Source organism: Notamacropus eugenii, chromosome 5 (genome assembly GCF_028372415.1).
Source record: "Notamacropus eugenii isolate mMacEug1 chromosome 5, mMacEug1.pri_v2, whole genome shotgun sequence".
Classification (NCBI taxonomy): domain Eukaryota; kingdom Metazoa; phylum Chordata; class Mammalia; order Diprotodontia; family Macropodidae; genus Notamacropus; species Notamacropus eugenii.
In genome coordinates this window covers 5,465,450-5,487,647 of record NC_092876.1, presented here as the reverse complement: position 1 = coordinate 5,487,647, position 22,198 = coordinate 5,465,450, and the positions used below count along the sequence as shown (strand labels likewise).

General features: G+C 40.6%; 1 protein-coding gene and 1 long non-coding RNA gene across 6 annotated transcripts in view; one reads left to right on the top strand and one right to left on the bottom strand.

Annotated features, from left to right (window-relative positions):
- LOC140508213 (uncharacterized) overlaps nt 1–20,653 on the top strand; it is a 38,137-nt gene extending 17,484 nt beyond the window's left edge. Inside the window, 5 exon segments of the mRNA XM_072615994.1 lie at nt 2,777–2,903; nt 3,942–4,037; nt 16,536–18,817; nt 18,819–19,501; nt 19,656–20,653. Of these exon segments, the coding sequence (XP_072472095.1) occupies nt 2,777–2,903; nt 3,942–4,037; nt 16,536–18,817; nt 18,819–19,501; nt 19,656–20,103 (3,636 nt within the window). The 3' untranslated portion in view covers nt 20,104–20,653.
- The window catches only part of LOC140508216 (uncharacterized), a 43,978-nt gene that overhangs the window by 6,605 nt on the left and 15,175 nt on the right, over nt 1–22,198 (bottom strand). The window contains exon 3 of one of the 5 annotated variants that reach the window (XR_011968340.1): nt 20,951–21,051. The exons of the other annotated variants lie outside the window; for them this stretch is intronic. This is a non-coding gene — a long non-coding RNA (uncharacterized lncRNA). Of the gene's footprint in view, nt 1–20,950; nt 21,052–22,198 lie in introns of those variants that run through there. 5 annotated transcript variants of the gene reach the window in all.

Sequence of the window (22,198 nt, the reverse complement as noted above, 5' to 3'; positions counted from 1 at the left end):
GTTTCTGTCTATAAATACCTTGACCCTCAGATCAATAAAGGGAACTGGTCTATCTCTTCCCACATCCCATCTCTCTTTTCTTCAACCACATCACCGAGCCGAGTAGGGACACGGGCATTCCACTACACTCTGCAGTATGGATGGCACGCTGGGCACACTGGAGAAGTCAATCAGATTAAGTCCCAAAGTGGTGCAGGTATGTCAGAAATGGAATGAGCCAGCTGGGCTCTCTCCATACATGAAAGTTCATGGCCCCACCCCTCAGTGGGAAATGATGGATGTGGGAGGATGGAGAAGGAAAGAGGTCAGAATAGAAGGAAAGAAGCTTGAAAGGTTTGGTTGGGAGCAAGTTAGGTACTCAATTATCAATCAACAAAAGCATGCCTTTCTCCAATGAGAGCCCACACTGTGAGTACATGCAGTGAAGGGGAGAGCAGGGACTGAAGAGACCCTAGTGAAAAGGGGACAGAGACAAATTCCTGGGAATCTCCAAATGAAGGAAAGATGGATAAATTCCATAACTGTGTAGCACAGAATTAATAGAAGTAAAGGAAGTGAAAACTGAAATATGGATTCCCAATAAAGCCTCAATCTGTTATTTGAAGGAAAGAATCACAGTGATGAAAAGGTAAAAAGAATTTTAACTGCATGATAGAGAATAAGCCAAAATAACAGAAGGTGAGTCATGTCACTACATAATGGAAGTGGAACCAAGGGAGATGGGAGAGCTTGAGATTCCTGGCATATTGGCCAACCATGTGTCCCCCATTTAAGAGGCTGGAAAAATGAATGAGCTGTGCCAGGTATCAGAGTATTTTCAGATCTGGTCAAGCAGTCTTGTGTGTTGTTATTCACTCATCTACAGTCCCTTGTCTTGACTCTTGCTCTCCCAAATTCCAGAGTTCTATGTCTCTTCATAGACCCTTTATTCTCTTAAGAAGACTGGCAATGTCTTTCTCCTGAATTTGCTCAAATCCAAGCATTGGTCAATAAAGTATTATCTTTGTAGTAAATGAAGGAAACCTCCTTTCCTGTTCTTGGTTACTCATTCTAACTAAATATTCGTGATGATTGAGTGTTTTGCCGTTGACAAATGAAAGCAAGCATAAGGCAAAGGCAGTAGATGGTTTGGCCATAACTCCTCATATCTGGAGCCACTGAAGCCCTTCATAGACAACCTGAGGTCTCTTTTTCCCTGCACTGGAAGTAGTCTCATACTGCTCAGTTTAGTCCTGAGTATGATTATGAGTTGACCCTTGGGAGAAGGAGCTTGACACAGTCAAGGGAAGCTCAGCTTTGAGGCTCAGGTTTCTTTGGAGGCCAGGGATGGGCCATTTTGGTTGTGATTCCTAGTGTTCAGATGATGGTGGACAACCTACCTAAAGTGGTGTCCAGTCCAATTTGGTGATGTCCTGAAAGGAGGGAACATCATCCTCAGCCTAGGTGTAGATGCCCTTCTAGGTTGTGAGTTTCTGTTCAGTGTTGTTGATGGCAAACTGCATCATTCCATGTAGGAACAAGGTGGTTTTCTGCTAGATTCCTGTGAGGCTGGGGGTGCTTCCACCCTGACTTGACTTTGCACTGGATGTGGATTCTCCTCTATCTCTTGCTTGATCCTGCAGGAATGCAGTCCATGAGAACCCACCTTTCTGAACACTGCATATTGGCCAGGCTCTCACTTGCTGCCTCCCTTGCAACTCTTATCCTGGACTGCAGAGGACCCCCAGTGGTCTGGGGAAGCTCACATCTCTAGTTGCAGATTTTGGTGCCTTGCACTCAGCTACCACTTCTGCCCTCCTGGTCACTTCATGTCCTTGGTTTAGGGCCAGGGATGCAGGGGGCTGGGCAGGGTCCCATCCACTGCTGAATGGTCCTTCTGCTACTGCTTTCTTCCTCTTTGACACTTAGGGCTGCAGTGGTGCTCTGAATATCTGTGTGGCTGTCAAGTGCCCTCACTTTGGTGTTCAACATGTAGGGATGGGTGATGATCTTTCTCCCTGTTGGAAACTTCTGAAGACCAGGTTGTGAAACCTCCTTGCAAGGCTGCATTTGGCTAGACTCCTGTTGGGCAGCAGTCCCTTCAGGCTTCTCGTTTGTTCCTTCATCTGGGCGCATCAGGCATAGCAAGGGGCAGTTTCTGTCTCTTGAGAATCAAGGGCTGAAGAGGTTAGGGGACACCAAGGCTGCTGCCTCTACCACTGCCCCAGAGCAGGTCTCCTGGGACCAGGCCTCCTGTTATCCTCAGCTTCAGGTGCTGGGACAGGGTCCAGTACAAAGCCTCAGGCTGCATGGTCTGGGTCAGCCAAGTCCCCATCTTTGGGGGTGAGGGGTAGTCTTAGGTCAGGGGGAGAGGAAGAGAGGGATAAGGGGCTTTCACTCTGTTCTTCTGTTTGAAGTGAGTGGAATTTTCTTTCTCACACATGATTTATGCCTTTTCTGACAAGGGAGGATTTTCACTTCACCTTCTCCCTTTCTCCTTGGCAGATCTCCATGTATCTCTGATAGATCAAATAAGTTCTCTGTGTCCATAGGGAGAAACAATTTTTAGTAGCCCATTTCTCAACTTTATTCCAGCTGCAAATACAAAAAGCTGTTCTCCATATTCAGCTGGGCTTTTCATGATTGTGGTTCTAAGTATTGGCTCTGAAGCTCATGAAGGGTGTGACCTTTGGGTAGATCTCTTTGTGCTTCACTTTCCTCCACTAAATTGATGAGGGTGAGACTAGATGAATTCTGGAGTCTCTTTCAGCTCATCCTATGACTTTTGATGGCTTAGAGGCTGGTGACATTCAAGGATGTGGCTGTGGACTTCACCCCAGAGGAGTGGGGCCTCTTGGACAATCCTCAGAAAGAGCTGTACAAGGAGGTCATGCTGGAGAATGCCCAGAACCTGCTCTCCCTAGGTAAGGACACTTCCTCTAGATCTATGAATCTACCATCCAAAGAACTTCCTTCATTCCCTTCCTAGTGTTCAGGATATGGAGCATTTATTCATGATTGAAAAGCCAAAATGCAGATCTTCTGTATCTGAGACAGTCCTCTTCCTGCCTGATTTTCCATGAAACATTTTTGCAATGTGTGATAGAAAACAAGGAGTTTTCTTTGTTCCCCCTGAAACTGTCCCTTTCTAGTTTGAGGGAGCCTGAGGTCAAAGATCAAACCACTGTTGAGAATCTCAGAATATACCTAGTCTGACCTCTCCTTGAACATGAATTTTATCTCTGAAAATGCTCAGCTAGCTTTTCCTTAGAGTTGGGCTGTGCAGGGAAGCCCTCACCTCTCAATGTAGCCTCTTCTCCTTTAGGTTTTGTCTGATCTTTGGAAGTTTCTTCTTGTTGACAAGTATCAATTTGCCCTCCCCAGCTCCTGGTCTGACTCTCAGATACCTGGATCTTGCTTCCTAAATTCCCCACAGCCCAAAAGAAATAGTGGGAAAGGAAGGAAGGGAATATAAGCATTCATGTATACCTACTGTGTGCCAGCATGGTGCCAAAAAATGTTATTTAATTTCATCCTCCTAAGAAGCATGTGAGTCAGATGATATTACACAATTGAGGTAACTGAGGCAAGCAGAGGTTAAGTGACTTGCTTTGGGAGCTTTGCCAGTAATTGTTTGAGAACAGATTTGAACTCACAGCTTCCTAATCCCAGACCAAAGTTGCCTCTCCACTCCACTAGCAATTGCTTGTTACTTTGTAGATGGCAGAATCTGTGGATTCAGCCCATGCTTGTAGGAAGGAAGTGGAGAAAGCAGAACTTTCTGCTTCCAAATTGGCTTCCACATGATCTCCTTCCCATCCCCCAGAAACTTTCCAATAGTAAATGCCACGGACAAGGATCTTGAGGCATGCTGGCACCCTCCTTTCATGCCCCCTTTCCCTAAAGAGAGCTGCCTTAACCATCTTTGTCCATTTTCCTCCCTTCCTTATTCCCATGCCCAGGACTTCCAGCTCCCAGAGAAGATGTGATCTCCCATTTTGTGGGAGGGGATTCACCATGGATGCTGGAGCAAGAAGACCCCAGAACCTCCTGTCCCGGTGAGTGAGGGAAAAGCAGGTCTGTGAGGGCTGTTAGCACAAGGGTAGCTACATGTCACAGTAAAGGAAATGTTAGACTTGTGGGCAGGAAGACCTGCCATACCTTTCTTTTTCAGACATTTTTTCACAGTAATATCCTGGGAAAGTCCCTAAGCTCAATTTTCCCATGTGTGAAATGAAGGGGTTGGATGCCTTGACCTTTCAGCTCTGTTCCAGGAATAAAACTGGGATCCCATAAGATCTATTGTTTGAACTTTGGTTCATGGTGCTCTCCTTAAGGAATCGAGAAAGGGCCTAGGTTGTCTGAGATGGGCCTTTTCTTAGGCCTTCTTCAAGTGTGCAAGCATTTATTAAGTGCCTTCTGTGTGCTGAGTGCTGGAGATTGAAAGAATTGTGAGGGACATCAACTGCTCTCATGGAGCTCACGGACCAGTGAGGAAGGGAACCTGCACAGAGGCTTGTAAAGCATCCTATGTACAGGTGAAACTGTAACTAGTCAAGGGAGGGAAGGCTCTTGGAGTAAGGAGGGTTGGAAAAGCCTTACTGTGGAGGGTGGGCTTGATCTGGGGCTTCAGAGGAGGCAGAGGGAGCATTCGAGGCATGAGGGGAGCCAGGGTAAGCCCATGGAGACTGGAGATAATTTGTTCTGTTGAAGGCATACAAAGGAGTCTTTGCTATTGGATCATGACATATGTGGAGTTGGCATGAGATGAAGCAGGACTGGAAAGGTGGGAGAGGGGCAGATGATGAAGTTCCCTAACAGTCCAGCATAGGACTTTCTATGTCATCCTGGTGCTAGGGAGCCATTGCAGTTTATTGAGGAGGCAGTGATAAGGTCAGATGTGAGCTTTAGCAAGTTGAATTTGACAGCTGGGGAGAACATTGACTTATCCAGGGAGACTTAAGACAGTGAGACCAAACAGCAGGCTTTTTTAACATTGCAGGTGTAAGGTATTTGGAATCTGAACTTAGAAGCTGGTAGTGTTGAGAAACAACTGGGGATGGCTGTGAGAGGTTTTACCAAGATGGAAAAACAGCATTTTCCAAAAGATTAAAAATGGAGGGAAGGTGATGGTATATGAGCTTGAGAGATGGTGAGCAGTGGATGACATCTCTATTATCACCATGGACAATCAGGAGAGTGAGTTGGATAGTGTTAGAAAAGTAGCAAGATGGGAGGGTTGGGAGAAAGATAATGTGGTTAGTTTGGGACATGATAGAAGGAGAACCCAAATAGAGGAGTGTCACTGAAACCTGGAGGAAAGAGAGTATCAAAGAATAGGTGGTGAGTGATGGTGAGAAAAGCTCCAGAGAGGTCAGGAAGGATGAGGACTGATTAAAAGGACCTTTGGTTTAGCAATTAGGAGGTCACTGATCACTTTGGAGGGAGGTGCTTCAAGTGACCAGTGAATTGGGAGACAGGATACAGAGTTTTGGAGGAAGTAAGAGTAAAGGAGTGTAAAGAGTAATGCCCAAGTGTAGATGGCCATCTGTAAGCATTTGGCCATGAAAAGGAAGACAGATGTAGGGCAGTGTCTGCTAGGAATGGAGAAAGTAAGAGTTTTAAAAATATATTTATTTATTTTTAATTATCAACATTCACTATCATAACATTGTGAGTTTTAAAATTTCTCCCCCATTTTCTCTTCCCCCAACCTAAGAGGGCATGCAATCTGATTATAGGCTATACAGATATACATCCATATTAAACATATTTTCCCATGTGTCATGTTGTAAAGAAGAGTGAGAACCAATGGGAAGAATCTGGAGAAAGAAGAAAGAAAAGGAAAGAGAACAAATTGTCTGCTGCAATCTGCATTCAGACTCCAGAGTTCTTTTTCTGGATGTGGGCAGCATTTTCCATCATGAGTCTTTGGAGTTGTCTAAGATCCCTGCATTGCTGAGCAGAGCTAAGTCTGTCAAAGTCAGTCAGCACACAGTGTGGCTGTTAGTGTGTACAGTATTCTCCTGGTTCTCCTCATTTTAGACAGCATCAGTTCATTTAAGTCTTTCCAGGTTTTTCTAAAGTCTACCTGCTCCTCAGTTCTTATGGAACAGTAGTATTCCATTCCATTCCTATACCACAACTCTCTCAGTCATTCCCCATTTGATCGTTGGAAATCAACTGATTTCCCATTCTTGACCACTGCAAAGAAGGTTACTAGAAATATTTTTGTACATATAGGTCTTCTTCCCATTGTTATGATCTCTTGAGGATATAGACCTAAAAGTAATATTTCTAGGTCAAAGGGTGTGTGTAGTTTTGCAAGCCCTTTGTGTATAGATCCAAATTCCTTTCCAGAATGGTTGAATCAGTTTACAACTTCACCCACAATGCAGTAGTGTTCCAATTTTCTCACATCTTCTCCAGCATTTATCATTTTCCTGTGTTGTCATGTTAGCCAATGTGGGATGCGATAACCTTAGAGTTGTTTGGATTTGCATTTCTCTAATTAATAGTGATTGAGAGTTTTTTTCATATCACTATACATAGCTTTGATTTCTGCCTCCCCAAACTGCCAGTTCATGTCCTTTCCCCATTTATCAATTGGGAAATGACTTGTATCATCATGAATTTGTCTCAGTCCTCTACATATTTGAGGAATGAGGGCTTTACCAGAGGCATTGACTTTGAAATTTATTTCCCAGCTTTCTGCTTCACTTGTAATCTTGGTTGAACTGGCTTTGTTCCTGCAAAACCTTTTCAGTTTAATGGAATCAAAATCATCCATTTTGCATTTCCTAATGTTCTTTCCCTCTTAGTTGGTCATAAGTTCTTCCTTTCTCCATGGATCTAACAGGTACACTATTCCTTATTCTCCTAGTTTGCTGGTGGTATCAGCCTTGATATCTAAATCCTGTAACTGTTTGCAGAGTATTGTGATACATGGTGTCACATGCTGATTTATGCTCATTTTGTGCCACACTGTTTTCCAGTATTCCTAGCCGTTTTTGTCAAAGGGTGAGGTCTTACCCCAGAAGGATAAGCATAAGAGGGGTAAGGATGGGGTCCTTGGTTTTATCCAACAGTAGACTGCTGTAGTCATTGACTACTGTGTCCTGTATTCCACTGATCTACCCCTCCATTTTCTAGCCAGTACCAAGAAGTTTTGATAATTGCTGCTTTATAATACATTCTAAGATCTAGGTTGGTTAGGCCTCCTTCCCTAGCATTTCTTTTCATAAATTTCCTTAAATATTCTTGACCATTCTTCCAGATGAATTTTGGTATGACTTTTTTCTAGCTCTATAAGATAATTTTTTGTTAATGTGATTGGTATAGCACTGAATAAGTAAATTACCAAAGGTAAAATTGTCATTTTTATTATATTAGCTCTGCCTTACCTAGCTGCAACTGATATTTTTCTGATTTTTTACATCAGACTTTATTTGAATGAAAAGTGTTTTGTGTTTAAGTTCTTACAGTTCCTGAGTTTGTCTTGGTGGGAAGACTCCCAGATATTCTGTATTGTCTGCAGTAACTTTAAATGGAATTTCTCTTCCTATTTCTTGCTATTGGGCTTTATTGGTAATATATAGAAATGTGAATGCTCTATGCGGGTTTATTTTATATCTTGGAACATTGCTAAATTTATTATTTCAAAGTTTTTTATTTGAATTTTTACTTGATTCTAAAGGTGTACCATCACAGCTCGTGCAGACAAATAGCTTTCTTCTTTGCCCATTCTAATTCCTTCAGTTCCTTTTATTTCTCTTCTTGCTCAAACTGGTGTTTCTGGTCCTTTACCTCTTGAATAACTGTGGTGATAATGGACATTGTTTTGTCATTCCTGATCTTATTGGAAATGCATCTAGCTTATCCCCATTACAAATATTTGCTGATGGTTTTAAGTAGATTCTACTTCTCATTTTAAGGAAGACTATTCCTCTGCTCTCTACTGGTTTTAATAGGAAAGGGTGCTTGCTTTTGTCAAAAGCTTTTTCTGTATTCATTGGGATAATCATATGATGTCTCTTAGTTTTGTTGTCGATATGGTCAATTATGCTGATAGTTTTCCTGTTATGGAAATAGCCCTGCATTCCTGGAATAAATCCTACGTGGTCATTATATATCATCCTAGTGATCAGCTGCTGTAACCTCTTTTCTAATAGTTTATTTACAATGTTTGCAACTGCATTCATTAGGGAAATTGGTCTCTACTTTTCTTTCTCTGTTTTGGCTCTTCCCAGTTTAAGTATCAGCACTATATTTGTACCATAGAAAGAATTTGGTAGCACACCTTCTTTGCCTATTTTCCCAAATAATTTACATAATACTGGAATTAATTCTTCTTTACATGTTTGATAGAATTAGTTTGTAAATCCATCTGGCCCTAGCCATTGTTCTTGGGGAGTTCACTGATGGCTAATTCAGTTTCATTTTCTGAAATGGGGTTATTTCAGTATTTTATTTCCTCTTCTTTCAACCTTGGAAGTTTATATTTTTGTACATGTTCATCCATTTCACTAAGATTGACAAATGTATTGGCATATAATTGGGCCCAATAGCTCCTAATTATTGTTTTCATTTCTTCTTCCTTGGTGGTGAATCCAGCCTTTTCCTATTTGATGCTGGTCATTGAGTTTTCTTCTCTCTTTTAAAAATAAAATTAACAAAGGTTTACTTATTTTATTGTTTTTTTCCCATGAAACCAGCTCTAAGTTTTATTTGTTACTTCAATAGTTTTCTTAATTTCTATTTTATTAATCTCACCTTTGGTTTTCAGAATTTCTAATTTGGCATTGAATTGGGGATTTTTATTCATTCTTTTCCTATCTTTTGCTCATTAGTTCTTCTCTCTGTATTGTTTTCCTGTAAGCATTTGGAGATACAGAACTTAACCTAAGAACTGCTTTTGCTGCCTCCCATAAGTTTTGGTGTGTTGTCTCCTTAGTGATATTGTCTTGGATGACATTATTGATTGTTTCTATGATTTTTTCCTTGACCAAATCATTCTTGAAGATTACACTACTTTGTTTCCCATTCGCTTTTAGTCTATGTTGCCATGTCCCGTTATTATATGTAGTTGTTCTTGAATCATGGTGTGAAAATCATGCCTTTAATATTGCTGCCTTTCTGCACTGTATTGTGAGGCTTTTATGCCCTAATACATGGTCAGTTTTTGTGTAGGTGCCTTGTAGCACTGTGAAAAAGGCATATTCCATTCTATCTTCATTCAGTTTTCTCCAGAAGTGTTCCACATCTCTCTTTTCATCCTTAGCTTCTTTCTTGTTGATTTTGTGCTTAGATTTATCTAGTTCTGAGAGGAGTAGGCTGAAGTCCCCCACCAGTATAGTTTTACTCTCTATTTCTTCCATGAACTTCCATGAATTCTGTTGTAAGAATTTTGATGCTATACTACTTCGTGCATGTGTTTAGGAATGATATAACTTCATTGCCTGTAGTATCTTTTAGCAGGAAGTAGGTTCCTTCCTTATCTCTTTTAGTTAGATTTATTCTTGCTTTTGCTAGCCCTGCTTCTTTCCTTCAACTGAAGCATAATATATTCTACTCCAGCCTTTTATCTTTACTCTGTGTGTATCCTTCTCCTTCAAATGTTTTCCTTGTACACAACACATTGTCGGAGTGTGGATTTTAACCCACGCTGCTATCTCCCTCGGTTTTATGGGGGAGAGTTCATGCCATTCACATTTACTGTTATGATTACTATCCATGTCTTTCTCTCCATCCTATTTCCCCCTATTTATATGCTTTTGTTCTTTCTCCCTTTCCCTCCTCACTAGAATTTTGCTTTTGAGCACTGCCTCCCTCAATCTGTCCTCCCTCCTATCAGACCCTCCCTTTCTTCCTTTACTCCTTTTTCCCTCCTTTCTACTACCCCCTCCTTTTTCTTTCCTCTTTCCCCTTGCCCCTCCAAAATTTCTGTAGGGTAAGTTATATTTCTATACTGAGTATGTTATTCTCTCTTTGAGTCAAATCTGATGAGAGTAAAATTCTAACAGTGCTCATCTCAAAGGGAGGACTTTTTTGAGGTCCAAGAAGATATGATTTCATTTGTGGCAGTTGAGAAGGAGCCAGTGGAAAGAAAGAAATTGAAAATAGTGATGATAAGTAGGTAATATGCTGGAGGAACATCTGGCCCCCTCTTCATCAGAGACTGGGGTAAAGGAGGAAAAGAATTTGCATGAGATTAGCATGAGATAAGAGAGCTCAGAGGAAATGTCCAATTGTTTTAGTGAAATATGAGGCCAGGTTCTCAACTGAGAGGGTTGGTGGGAGTGAGCCCTATGGGAGGGCCTGAGAGGAATGAAAAGATCTGGAAAAGCTGAGATAAGGAATCAGTTAGGGAGGTGTCAGAGGATTGCTTTGCCACAGTCTTTGCCCAGCTGAAATGGTGTTACCAAAATTGGCAGTGGACCCTAGCAACTTGGGTTCCTGATTTTCTCTCTTCATTATTCAGCATGTGAGGAGACAGGAGTGCCAGTGTCTTAACTTGAAGTAATCCAATGCTGAGGCTTGCTTACGTCACCAAGCCAAGTTCCTTTATGGTTTGTATGATCCAGTCTTTGTCTCCATTTTTGGAGAATCATTCCCCAGATCCATATAGATGGCTGCCACCATCAGTTTATGGAGATGGGTGGTTGATTGCCAGGTGTCCCATAGCAGGACACCCTCCAGCAACCTTTGGAATCTCCAATATTGGCTCTGCTCAGGTGCCATCCACGTTAGAACTGGACAAAGGTAACTCCTTGTAGGTATGAGGTAAAAAAAGGAGACAGAAAGCAGGGTTGAGGCAGAACCTCCATGTGACCACAGAAAGACTAGATTCCAGGTGCTCCATCAGCCACAACTGCACCATCCATACATGGATCGTGACAACAAATGGAAAAGTTATGAATGCTGTGAATAAGTTCACTTACCTTGGTAGTGTACTTTCCAGGGATGTACACATTGACAATGAGGTTGATACATCTGTTGCCAGAGCTCGCTCAGTCTTTGGGAGGCTCCAAAGAAAGTTTTGGGAGAGAAGAGGTATTAGACTGACTAGCAAACTTGAAGGTCTACAGAGCTGTGGTGCTGACCTCATTGTTATATGCTTGTGGAACATGGATATTCTCCCAGTGTCATGCCAGGAAACTGAATCACTTCCATTTGAACTGTCTTAGGAAGATTCTGAGGTTCACCTGGCAGGATAAGATACCAGACACTAAAGTCCTTGCTAAAGCTGAACTGCCAAGCATTCAAACTATGCTTCAGAGAGTGCAACTCCCATGGACTGGCCACGTTGTTCAGATGCAAAATGTATGCTTGCCAAAAAGACTATTTTATGGAGAACTTGCATGGGGCAGGTGATCTCATGGTGGCCAGAAGAAACAGTACAAGGACACTCTCAAAGTCTCTCTCAAGAACTTTGGATTTGACTCTGTAACATGGGAGTCACTGACACAGGCCCACTCAGCATGGTGTGCCCACATCAGAAAGGGTGCTGTGGTTTTTGACCAAAGAAGATTTCAGACAGCACAAAGTAAAGGCAGGATGCACAAATTTGGGATATTCACATAGACTATCTGTGCCTAACCTGTGGTAGAGCATTCCTAGGTCATGTTGGTCTGATCAGCCACAGTAAGACACACTGAAATTTCACTTTACAATGGTGATGCCATTTTGGTCATCTTTGAAGATGAAGGACAACAACCAGATTCCAGGGACTGAAGTAACAGTTAGGGCCTTGTAGGAGAATGGCTGTTCAAGAAGGAGAACTGAGTTGAAAGGAGTAAATAGTAAAAAATAATAAGAAGAGCTCACAATGAAGTAGTGCCTCATCTGTACCAAGGTGTTCCAAGTATTACCTCATTTGCTTCTCATAAGAATAGTAGGAAGTAGGTGCTATTATGATCCTCATTTTACAGATAAGGAAACCAAGGCATGCAAAAGTACTGTGACTTGCCCAGCGTCACATTGGCAGGAAGGTTCTGAGCTGCCTCTGGAACTCTCAGGCATTCTGGACTTCAGGCCCAAATCTCTATTGTGAATGTTGTGTATTTGGCTTGATGATCAGGATGCAAGGAGAGTATTGCCTTGTATATGGAGGAGCTGGGAACTAGGAAGACAATTTGCAAGTTCTCTTGCTGAGACTTGTCTATTTTTCATTTTTAGTTCCCTATCTAGTCAATGGGATGAATAATATGAATTGCTAGTCATTATAGAAAAAGACTTATTTTCTTTTGGGTAATGAGAGGGGTTGTATGAAATGATAAAAGTATTTGAAGGTCAATTGCACTATTACTTTGGGTTCTTTGAAACAATCTTTATATATACAACTTTTCTTTTCTTTTAGCAAAAGTACTATCTTATTTTCCCTCAATTAAATGTAAAAACCATTTTTAACATTCCTTTTAAAATTTTTTTGAGTTTCAAATTCTCTTATTAACCCCAACCTCCACTCACTCACTGAGAAGGCAAGCAATTTGATACAGACTACAGATGTTCAGTCATGCAAAACGTATTTCCACATTACGTTGTGAAAGAAAACAGATAAAAAAGGAAAAGAAAAAGTATGTTTCCTTCTTCAACCAGACTCAGTCAGTTCTTTCTCAAGAGACAGGCTTTTCCTTCAAAATTTCCTTGGATGATTTGCTGAGAACAATTTTTTGTGCTCTTTGAGCAAAGCAGTTGGCTCCAATTTACAGCTGATCATCCTACAATATTGCTGGTCCTGTATACGGTGTTCTTCTGGTTCTACTCATTTGACTTTGTATCGGTCCATATGAACCTTTTCAGGGTTTTCTGAAAACATCGTGCTCTTTTATTTCTTATGACACAACAGTATTTGATCACAATTACGTGCAACAATTGGTTGTCATTCTCCAATGGATGGACAGCCCCTCAGTTTCCAATTCTTTGCTACCACTAAAAGAGCTGCTATAAATGTTTGTATGTATAGCTACAGTATTTCTTTTTTGCTTTTTCAATCTCTTTGACAAACTGACCTAGTAGTGGTATTGCTTAGTCAAAGGGCAGAGAGGCTTTTATAATCCTTTTGACATAATTCCAAATTGTGCTTGACAACAGTAGAATCACTACCACTTTACCAACAGTGCCTCAGTGTCTCAGTTTTCCACATTGACTCCAACATGTATCATTTTCCTTTTCTGTCATGGTAGCCATTCTGGTAGTTTTGGAGTGATCCCTCAGTGTTTTTAATTTGCATTTCTCTAATAAATAGTGATTTAGAGCATTTGTTCATATGACTATAGATAATTTTGAATACTTCCTATAAATTTGACTCAGTTCTCTTTATATTTGAGAAAGGGGGTGTTGATCAGAGAAACCTACTGCCACATTTTTTTCAAAGTTTATCATTCCTATTGCCCTCCATCCTCTTTCCTACATTTTTCTCATTCTCTCTTGTCTCACCCTCCTCATCCTCACAAGTGGTTTGCTTCTGCCTTTTATCTTCCCCATTCTGCTCCCACTTCCATCAGCCCTCCCCTGCTTCTCTTCTGCCCTACCTCTCCTTCTTTCCTGTTGGACAAGATAATGCCCCACTGAGTGTGGATGTCATTCCCTCTTTGTGCCAGATCTGGTGAGAGCAATATTTCCCTCCTTCCCCCATGTTCACCATCTTTTCCTCTACTGTGAAAGGGCTTTCACATCTTTTTTACTGTCAGATAATTTACCCTATTCTACCTCCCCCTTTCCCAGTGCATTCCTCCTTCTTGTCCCTTAATTTTATTTAAAATGAACTTTGAAAGGGAGTTCTTCTTTGTACCATGGGCACACCAGCTATAGCCTCACAAAAACTTTTCTGAATGACTGACCTTTGTGGCCAACCAATTGCTTTGGAAATCTGCCCATTTAGCTAAACATGTTGTGGTCTATGGTCATGATGGAAATTATAAAGTACTTTGCTATAAGAAATGATGAGTTCAGTGACTGGAGAATATCAAGGAAAATCCTGCATGAAATAATGAAGAGGGAAATGAGCAAAACCAAGAAAATATGATATAGAGGAACAGCATTTTTGTTTTCAGAATGAGTTTGAGGGATAGGTGGGTGGTACATTGGATACAGCACTGGATCTGAAGTGAGGAGGGCCCAAGTTTTCCTCGGGCCTTAAATATTTGACACTTACTAACTGTATCAGAGACCCTGGGCAGATCTCTTAACCTCTATTGTCTCATGCCCTCTACACTCACCACCTCCCCCCCCAAAAAATATAGAATGACTTTCAGTGAATAAGTTATACTACTCTTATAAATACCCAAATTAACCATAAAGGCCATCGGAAGATAGGCACTTTCTGCATCCAGAGATATAACTGAGAAATATAAGAATGTTGAATAATTTTACATATATATATGTACATATAATTATATACGTTTCTATATATATTTGTGTCTAATGGTAGCCATATTTAAGGTAGGGGTGGGAAGAAAAAAAATAATTTACTTGACAATTTTCTCATATATTTGAAAGGAATAGCAAGTTGTGCATGGGAGATTTATGGTTTCACACACAGTCATCTTTTTTCTTGTACTTTGTTATAAAAATGCTTGCTTTTTTCCATAACTATGTACTGGTGTTTAAAAAAGGGGGAAGGAGAATTTGCTCAACTGAAGGTTAGCAACATATATAACAGAGAAGTTCAGCTCAGAAAAAAGCCTGAAGAGTGCAATGAGGGCCAATATAAGGACTGTCTGTGGAATGGTTGAGATAGTCCATGATGATTCCATCATCACTTGGAAGGTGTTCATGGTTGCCAAAAAGCCTGCCATCCATGTCAGTATTTGTAAGATCTCGATCTGGTGATTACCTGGTGATGAGCCATGCTTACAAGATGACCTGAGAATGAGAGGAGTACTCTGGTGTAGCGTCAGAAAGAAAATGAGTCCAGCTGCGTGACTGGGACCATCCATGGGAATCAATTTACAGTTGAATTTCCAACTTTTCTGAGGGACTGGGAAACAATTTGATGTCAGGTTGAGAAGCTGAAGGAACATACTGCACCTAATCAGAAGTGGTCCACATTTGATGTAGTCACTGCATGGATTTGCAAAGTATTGTGTACCTGATCATGAGTTTGGAATTATTGCAGAAGAACTATTGTGCTTGAGAGAAGTACATGTTCATTGTTCTGGAGGAAAAGAGTGGTGCACTTGCAGTATTGAACTGATAGACTTATAAATTTATTCTATGTTCATATAATGTAATATCATATTTTATGTTCCTGTACTAAATATGTACAATTAAATAAAATTGTATATTTACATTTATTTTACTTGGTTAAACATACCCATAATTAACCGGGAAACTGTTTTCCTCTGCAAGTCCTATTAGAGAATTTTCAGGCCAAACCCCTTGGGCCATTAATGTGGAGACTCAAAGGGTTGATCAGCCATCAAATGCCTGGGGCTACAATAGGAACAGTAGTCCTACAGGGAGAAGGATGACATATTTAAATACTATTTTTGCGTATGGGATGGAAATGGATTTTTAAAATGATGTTCATTGGAAGGATTGTGGTTTTCCTATTTTTTTTCCAATGTGAAGCAGAAGGAATCAAATGCAAAATTTTCCCAAGAGATAATGCCTGTCCTAAAAGAATGATGGCTTAGACCAGAACAGAGTATGCCTCAGCTGAGTCAAAAAACAAGACTGGCAGTTCTGTGCTCTTGGACATGAGAACAGAAAAGAGGAAATAAAACCTGTCAGCAGGGAACTTCACTCTGCCTGTTGATGTCCTAGGGAATGAAATAGTGGGAATATTTAGGATGTGAGCCACAAATGCCTTCTCTGTGGATCAAAAGATAATATAAGCAAAGTTGCACACAAAGTTGGAAATTACTAAGGAATGATTACAAAGAAGGACTGTGATAAGCCATCAAAGCTGATCAATAAAGAGGAGCAGGAAGATCCCTAAGCCCATAGAAAGTACAAAAAACTGGCATTGAGAAATGCAGTGAGGGAGAGATGGGGGAAGTCTGGGTCAGGGATCATTGTCAAGTCCTGCTACTTGACAGTAGTTACCTTCTATTCCAGGGTGAGATACTGGTCCTCTGCCTATAATCAGGGACCTGAGCAATACCTTCTCAAAGAAACTGTTTTTTAAACAGCTAAGTACAAAATAATACTCATCACTTTTCATAAGCACAGTGAATTTATAGTGGATGTGAAAAGCAGTATAGCTCTAAAAAAATTCCACCACATTTGTATTTTTAAAATGTCTGAACTCAAATTGCATTTTGTAGTGTATTTCTCATACTGTTCATTGGGCTTCAACTCATAGTTCTGTAGCAATGCATTGAAAATGATAATACAGGCATGCTAAGTATCCTACTTCCACTGGGTATTTGTTTGAAAGATTGCTCATGTAATAGTCTCTACACAGAGACAGATAACTAAACACGTAATAAAAAAAGTAGGAAATACATTACTAATTTGTTACTTTGTATCAATGGAGGTAGAGCATATGTTTGTTTATATCTGTTTGTGTTCATAAATCAGGAGTAAATACGTTTCTTTGTTTCCTTCAGATGGAGAGACCAAGCTTGAAATCAGGAAATCTGCTTCAAAGCTGAGTATTTCTGTGGAAGCATCACAGCAGCCAAGATTCATGAGTAATGGCCACTCTGACTTCAGTTGGAGAGAAATCTGTGAATCTCATATCAAGATCAAGAAAAAACAAAAGGGTCACTGTGAATCTGATGAAGATGGAAAGAGTTTCAGACAAAGTTCAGTCCTAATTCACTGCAAGAGAAAGGTATCAGGGAATGGCTGTTCACAGGATCAGAAATATACTGAAAGCTCTACTGGACAGGCAAGGCCTATTGAGTCTCTTGGGAAGCCTCTGGAAGTGCAAAATTATCAATGTAATGGATGTGAGATGACCTTCAGGTTGAATTCAGAGCTAATTAGACACCAGAAAGGTCATCCCAGGGAAATGGGAATTACACCTAATGAAGGGAAGAAGGCCTGCACTGATAATTCAAACCTCATTGACCATCAACAAATTCAAAGTGGAGAGAAACATTATGAATGCATTGAATGTGGTCAATCCTTTAAGCAACAGTTATCACTCACTCACCATCCAAAATTTCATTCTAGCCACAATCGACATAAATGCATGCAATGTGAACAGGCCTTCAGGCCACATTTGTCCCTCATTTCCCATCAGAGACTTCTTAGTAGAAATAAATCTCATGAGTGTCATAAAAGTGATAAAACATTCAGAGGATACTCCTTTTCTGTTGTACATCAGAAAAGCCAACCTGTCAAGAAATCTTATTCTTGTAGTCAGTGTAGTAGGACCTTCACTGAGAGGAGTCATCTTACTAGACATGAGAAAATTCATGTTGGGGAAAAGATTTATGAATGTAATCAATGTGGAAAGTCTTTCAGAAGAAGATATGGTCTCACTCTACATCAGAGAATCCACACTGGAGAGAAACCTTATGCATGTAATCAATGTGGAAAGGGTTTTAGAAGAAGCTGTAATCTTGCTGAACATCAGAGAATCCACACTGAAGAGAAACCTTATGAATGTAATCATTGTGGAAAGGCTTTCAGATCCAGCTACAGCCTTAATTATCATCGGAGAACCCATATTGGAAAGAAACCTTATGAATGTAATCACTGTGGAAAGGCTTTCATATGTAGCTCCAGTCTTAGTGTACATCAGAGAATTCACACTGGAGAAAAACCATATGAATGTAATCAATGTGGAAAGGCTTTCAGATCCAGCTACAGCCTTAATTATCATCAGAGCATCCATACTGGAAAGAAACCTTATGAATGTAATCACTGTGGAAAGGCTTTCATATGTAGCTCCAGACTCAGTGTACATCAGACAGTCCACACTGGAGAGAAACCTTATGAATGTAATCACTGTGGAAAGGCTTTCAGATCCAGCTGCATCCTTAATTATCATCAGAGCACCCATACTGGAAAGAAACCTTATGAATGTAATCACTGTGGAAAGGCTTTCATACGTAGATCCAGTCTCAGTGTACATCAGAGAATCCACACTGGAGAGAAACCTTATGAATGTAATCACTGTGGAAAGGCTTTCAAATGTAGCTCCAGTCTCAGTGTACATCAGAGAATCCACACTGGAGAGAAACCTTATGAATGTAATCACTGTGGAAAGGCTTTCATATGTAAATCCAGTCTCAGTGTACATCAGAGAATCCACACTGGAGAGAAGCCTTATGAATGTAATCAATGTGGAAAGGCTTTCAGATGCAGCTCCAGTCTCAGTGTACATCAGAGAATCCACACTGGAGAGAAGCCTTATGAATGTAATCACTGTGGAAAGGCTTTCAGATCCAGCTGGAGCCTTAATTATCATCAGAGCACCCATACTGGAAAGAAACCTTATGAATGTAATCACTGTGGAAAGGCTTTCATATGTAGCTCCAGTCTCAGTGTACATCAGAGAATCCACACTGGAGAGAAACCTTATGAATGTAATTAATGTGGAAAGGCTTTCTCATCCAACTCCAGTCTCAGTGTACATCAGAGAATCCATACTGGAGAGAAACCATATGAATGTAATCAATGTGGAAAGGCTTTCAGATCCAGCTGGAGCCTTAATTATCATCAGAGCACCCATACTGGAAAGAAACCTAATGAATGTAATCACTGTGGAAAGGCTTTCATATGTAGCTCCAGTCTCAGTGTACATCAGAGAATCCACACTGGAGAGAAACCTTATGAATGTAATTAATGTGGAAAGGCTTTCTCATCCAACTCCAGTCTCAGTGTACATCAGAGAATCCATACTGGAGAGAAACCATATGAATGTAATCAATGTGGAAAAGGCTTTCAGATACAGCTACAGCCTTAATTATCATCAGAGCATCCATACTGGAAAGAAACCTTATGAATGTAATCACTGTGGAAAGGCTTTCATATGTAGCTCCAGTCTCACTAGACATCAGAGAATCCACACTGGAGAGAAACCTTATGAATGTAATCAATGTGGAAAAGTTTTCAGATGCAACTCCACTCTTACTGTACACCAGAGAAGCCACACTGAAGAGAAACCTTATGAATGTAATCACTGTGGAAAGGCTTTCAGATCCAGCTACAGCCTTAATTATCATCGGAGCATCCATACTGGAAAGAAACCTTATGAATGTAATCACTGTGGAAAGGCTTTCATATGTAGCTCCAGTCTCTCTAGACATCAGAGAATCCACACTGGAGAGAAACCTTATGTATGTAATGTGTGTGGAAAGGTTTTCAGAAATAACTCTACCCTTGCTGCTCATGAGAGAATCCACACTGGAGAGAAACCTTATGAATGTAATCAATGTGGAAAGACTTTCAGACACAGGTCCACTCTTAGTGTACATCAGAGAATCCACACTGGAGAGAAACCTTATGAATGTAATCACTGTGGAAAGGCTTTCATATGTAGCTACAGTCTCACTAGACATCAGAGAAGCCACACTGGAGAGAAACCTTATGAATGTAAAGTGTGTGGAAAGGCTTTCAGATCTGGCTCCAGACTCACTGCACATCAGAGAACCCACAGTGGAAAGAACCCTTATGAATATAATCAATATGGAAAGCATTTTAGTTCCAACTTGTCATCAGAGCATCCATACTGGAAAACCTAATTAATGTAATCAACGAGGAAAGGGTTTCACATGCAGCTCCAGTCTTACTGTACATCAGAGAATCCACACTGTAGAGACACCCTATGAATGTAATCAGTGCGGAACAGCATTTAAATAGCAGCACCACTTGGTTCGACATCAAAGAAGCCATACTGCAGAGAAACCTTATGAATGTAATCAATGTGGGAAGGCTTTCAGATGCAGCTCCTATCTTGCTGTGCATCAGAGAGTCCACACTAGAAAGAAACTTTATGAATGTAATCAATGTGGAAAGCATTTCTGTTCCAACCAAAGCTTGACTCTTCATCAGAGCATCCCCACTGGAAATAAACTTTATGAATGTAGTCAATGTGGAAAGGCTTTCAGATGCACCTCCACTCGTGCTGTACATCAGAGAATCCACATTGGAAAGAAACCTTATGAATGTAATCAATGTGGAAAGGCTTTCAGAGGCAGGAGCAGTCTTGCTGCACATTAGAGAATCCATACTTGAAAGAAATCTTATGAATGTGATCATTGTGTGTGAATTTTATATGTAGTTATTCTCTTGACAGACAGAGAATCTACATTGGAAAAAAACCTTATAAATGGAATCATTGTGGAAAGACTTTGAGACAGAGCTCCATTCTTCCTCTACATCAGAGAATCCACACTGGACAGAACCTTTATTACTGCAGTCAGTGTGGAAAGAGTTTCAGATGTAGTTTGGCTCTTGCTGTACATCAGATCATTCACAGTGGAATGAGACTTTATTAAGTTAATCAATGTGGAAAATATTTGAGACAATGCTCCAGTCTTGCTGAATAAGAGAGAATCCACCCTGGAAAGAAACCTTATGAATACAATCACTCTGGAAAGACTTTCAGATGCAGTTCTGGCTTCAGCACAGTGTTAGACATCCCAGATTTCCTACTGTGCATGTACCCCTTTAAATGTGATAATTTTTTCTCTGACATACTATTGATTTTCATTTCTCAATAATATTCCATAACATTCACATGCCATAAAACCATCAGTCATTCCCACTGGTTTCCTGTTTTGTTTTTTGTTGACACAAAAAATTCTGTGGAAATATTATGGGAACTGTTGGAAATTTATCTATGGAATGATTTCCTTAGTATGTGGCACAGTGGGCACAATGCTCTCTATCTGAAAAAAAAGACCTCAGTTCAAATTCAGTCTGTGACACTTCCTAGCTGCGTGACCGAGGAAAAATCACTTAGCCTCTCAGTGCCTCAGTTTTCCCCTATCCTGCCTAATGGCATGGGCTGCCGGGTTCTCTTGCCTATCGCAGGTCTTTGGGGATCAGCCAGATAAACATAAGAGAAGACACTGCCAGAGTGAAGCAGAGGTGTAGGCTTTACTCCGGATACAAGCTACATGTCAGCATGCAGGGTGAGTTCTCTCTGCGGGAGCATCCTCCTTCCTGAGGAGAAAGAAAAAAAATAACACCCCCCTCAGGCTTTCCTGTCCCCATTTAAGCTCTCCCAGCTGCATAGTTCACTCGTGGACTGTGCATGCTCTCATCCCCTTAGTGAATTAACGAAAGGTGTGCTCAGACCATGGACCAGTCTCAAGTGGGGAATGCTCTCCCCAGCAAGTTTCCACTGAGAAGAGGTGAAAAACAAGATAACTCGTGTCTCACTCCCTCAATTCTCAGCTGTTCTCTGGGGGTCCTCGTGAGAGCTTGGTGGTTTCAAGAAGCCCTCACCTTTACCTGACCGGAGACCATTCTCGTGAAAACTGAGCTTGTGCCTTAACATTCCCCATCTCTTGTAGGATGTGCATGCTAGTAACACATCTCTGTGTTGGTGTGTGGATCAAATTTGAGAATATCTGTCCATTGCTTTGAAAGCTTTAAACCACTCTTTGAGTCTTTATTCTTATCACTGCTTGGGTCACAAGCGTCATACTAGAAAAGGTTTGGACAATGAAGCCATTTTTGAATAATTGAGATTGCTATTCAAAATAGTGTAGAGTAAGGCAGTATGTTATAGTTATAGGGCACTGAGTTTGCTATCTGGAAGCCTTGAGTTCACATCCTGTCTGAGATGCTCTCTGACTTTGTAACTCTGGGCAAAGAACAACCTCTCTTTCCTCAGGTTGGTCATCTCTGAAATGAGGAGGTTGATCCCAGTGAGTATAAGCAAAGCCACGAAGAAAAAGGCAAATTGGACACAAGCCCAACAAGAATTCCAAGAAGAACGCAAAAAGAATAATACAGAACAAAAGAAGATTTTAAAAATCAAATCAGAATGTTAGAGGAAAATTAGGAATATCAATAAAAGTAATTGAAGAAAATTATGACAGAAGGAAAAGTAGCTTAGTAAAAGAGTCACAAGAAATACTGAAAAACTCTTCCTTAAAAATCAGAATTGTCCTAATGGTCAAAAGAGGTTCAAAATTTTCCTGAAGAAAATGATCCCTTCAAAATTGGAATTGGTTAAGTGCAATGTAATCACACCATGAGTGATCTAGAAACAACACAAAATGAAAATCTTTGAAGAAAGTGTGAAATATCTCATAGGAAAACTAGTGGCCTAGAAAAAAAGATCAAGAAGACATTAGGAATT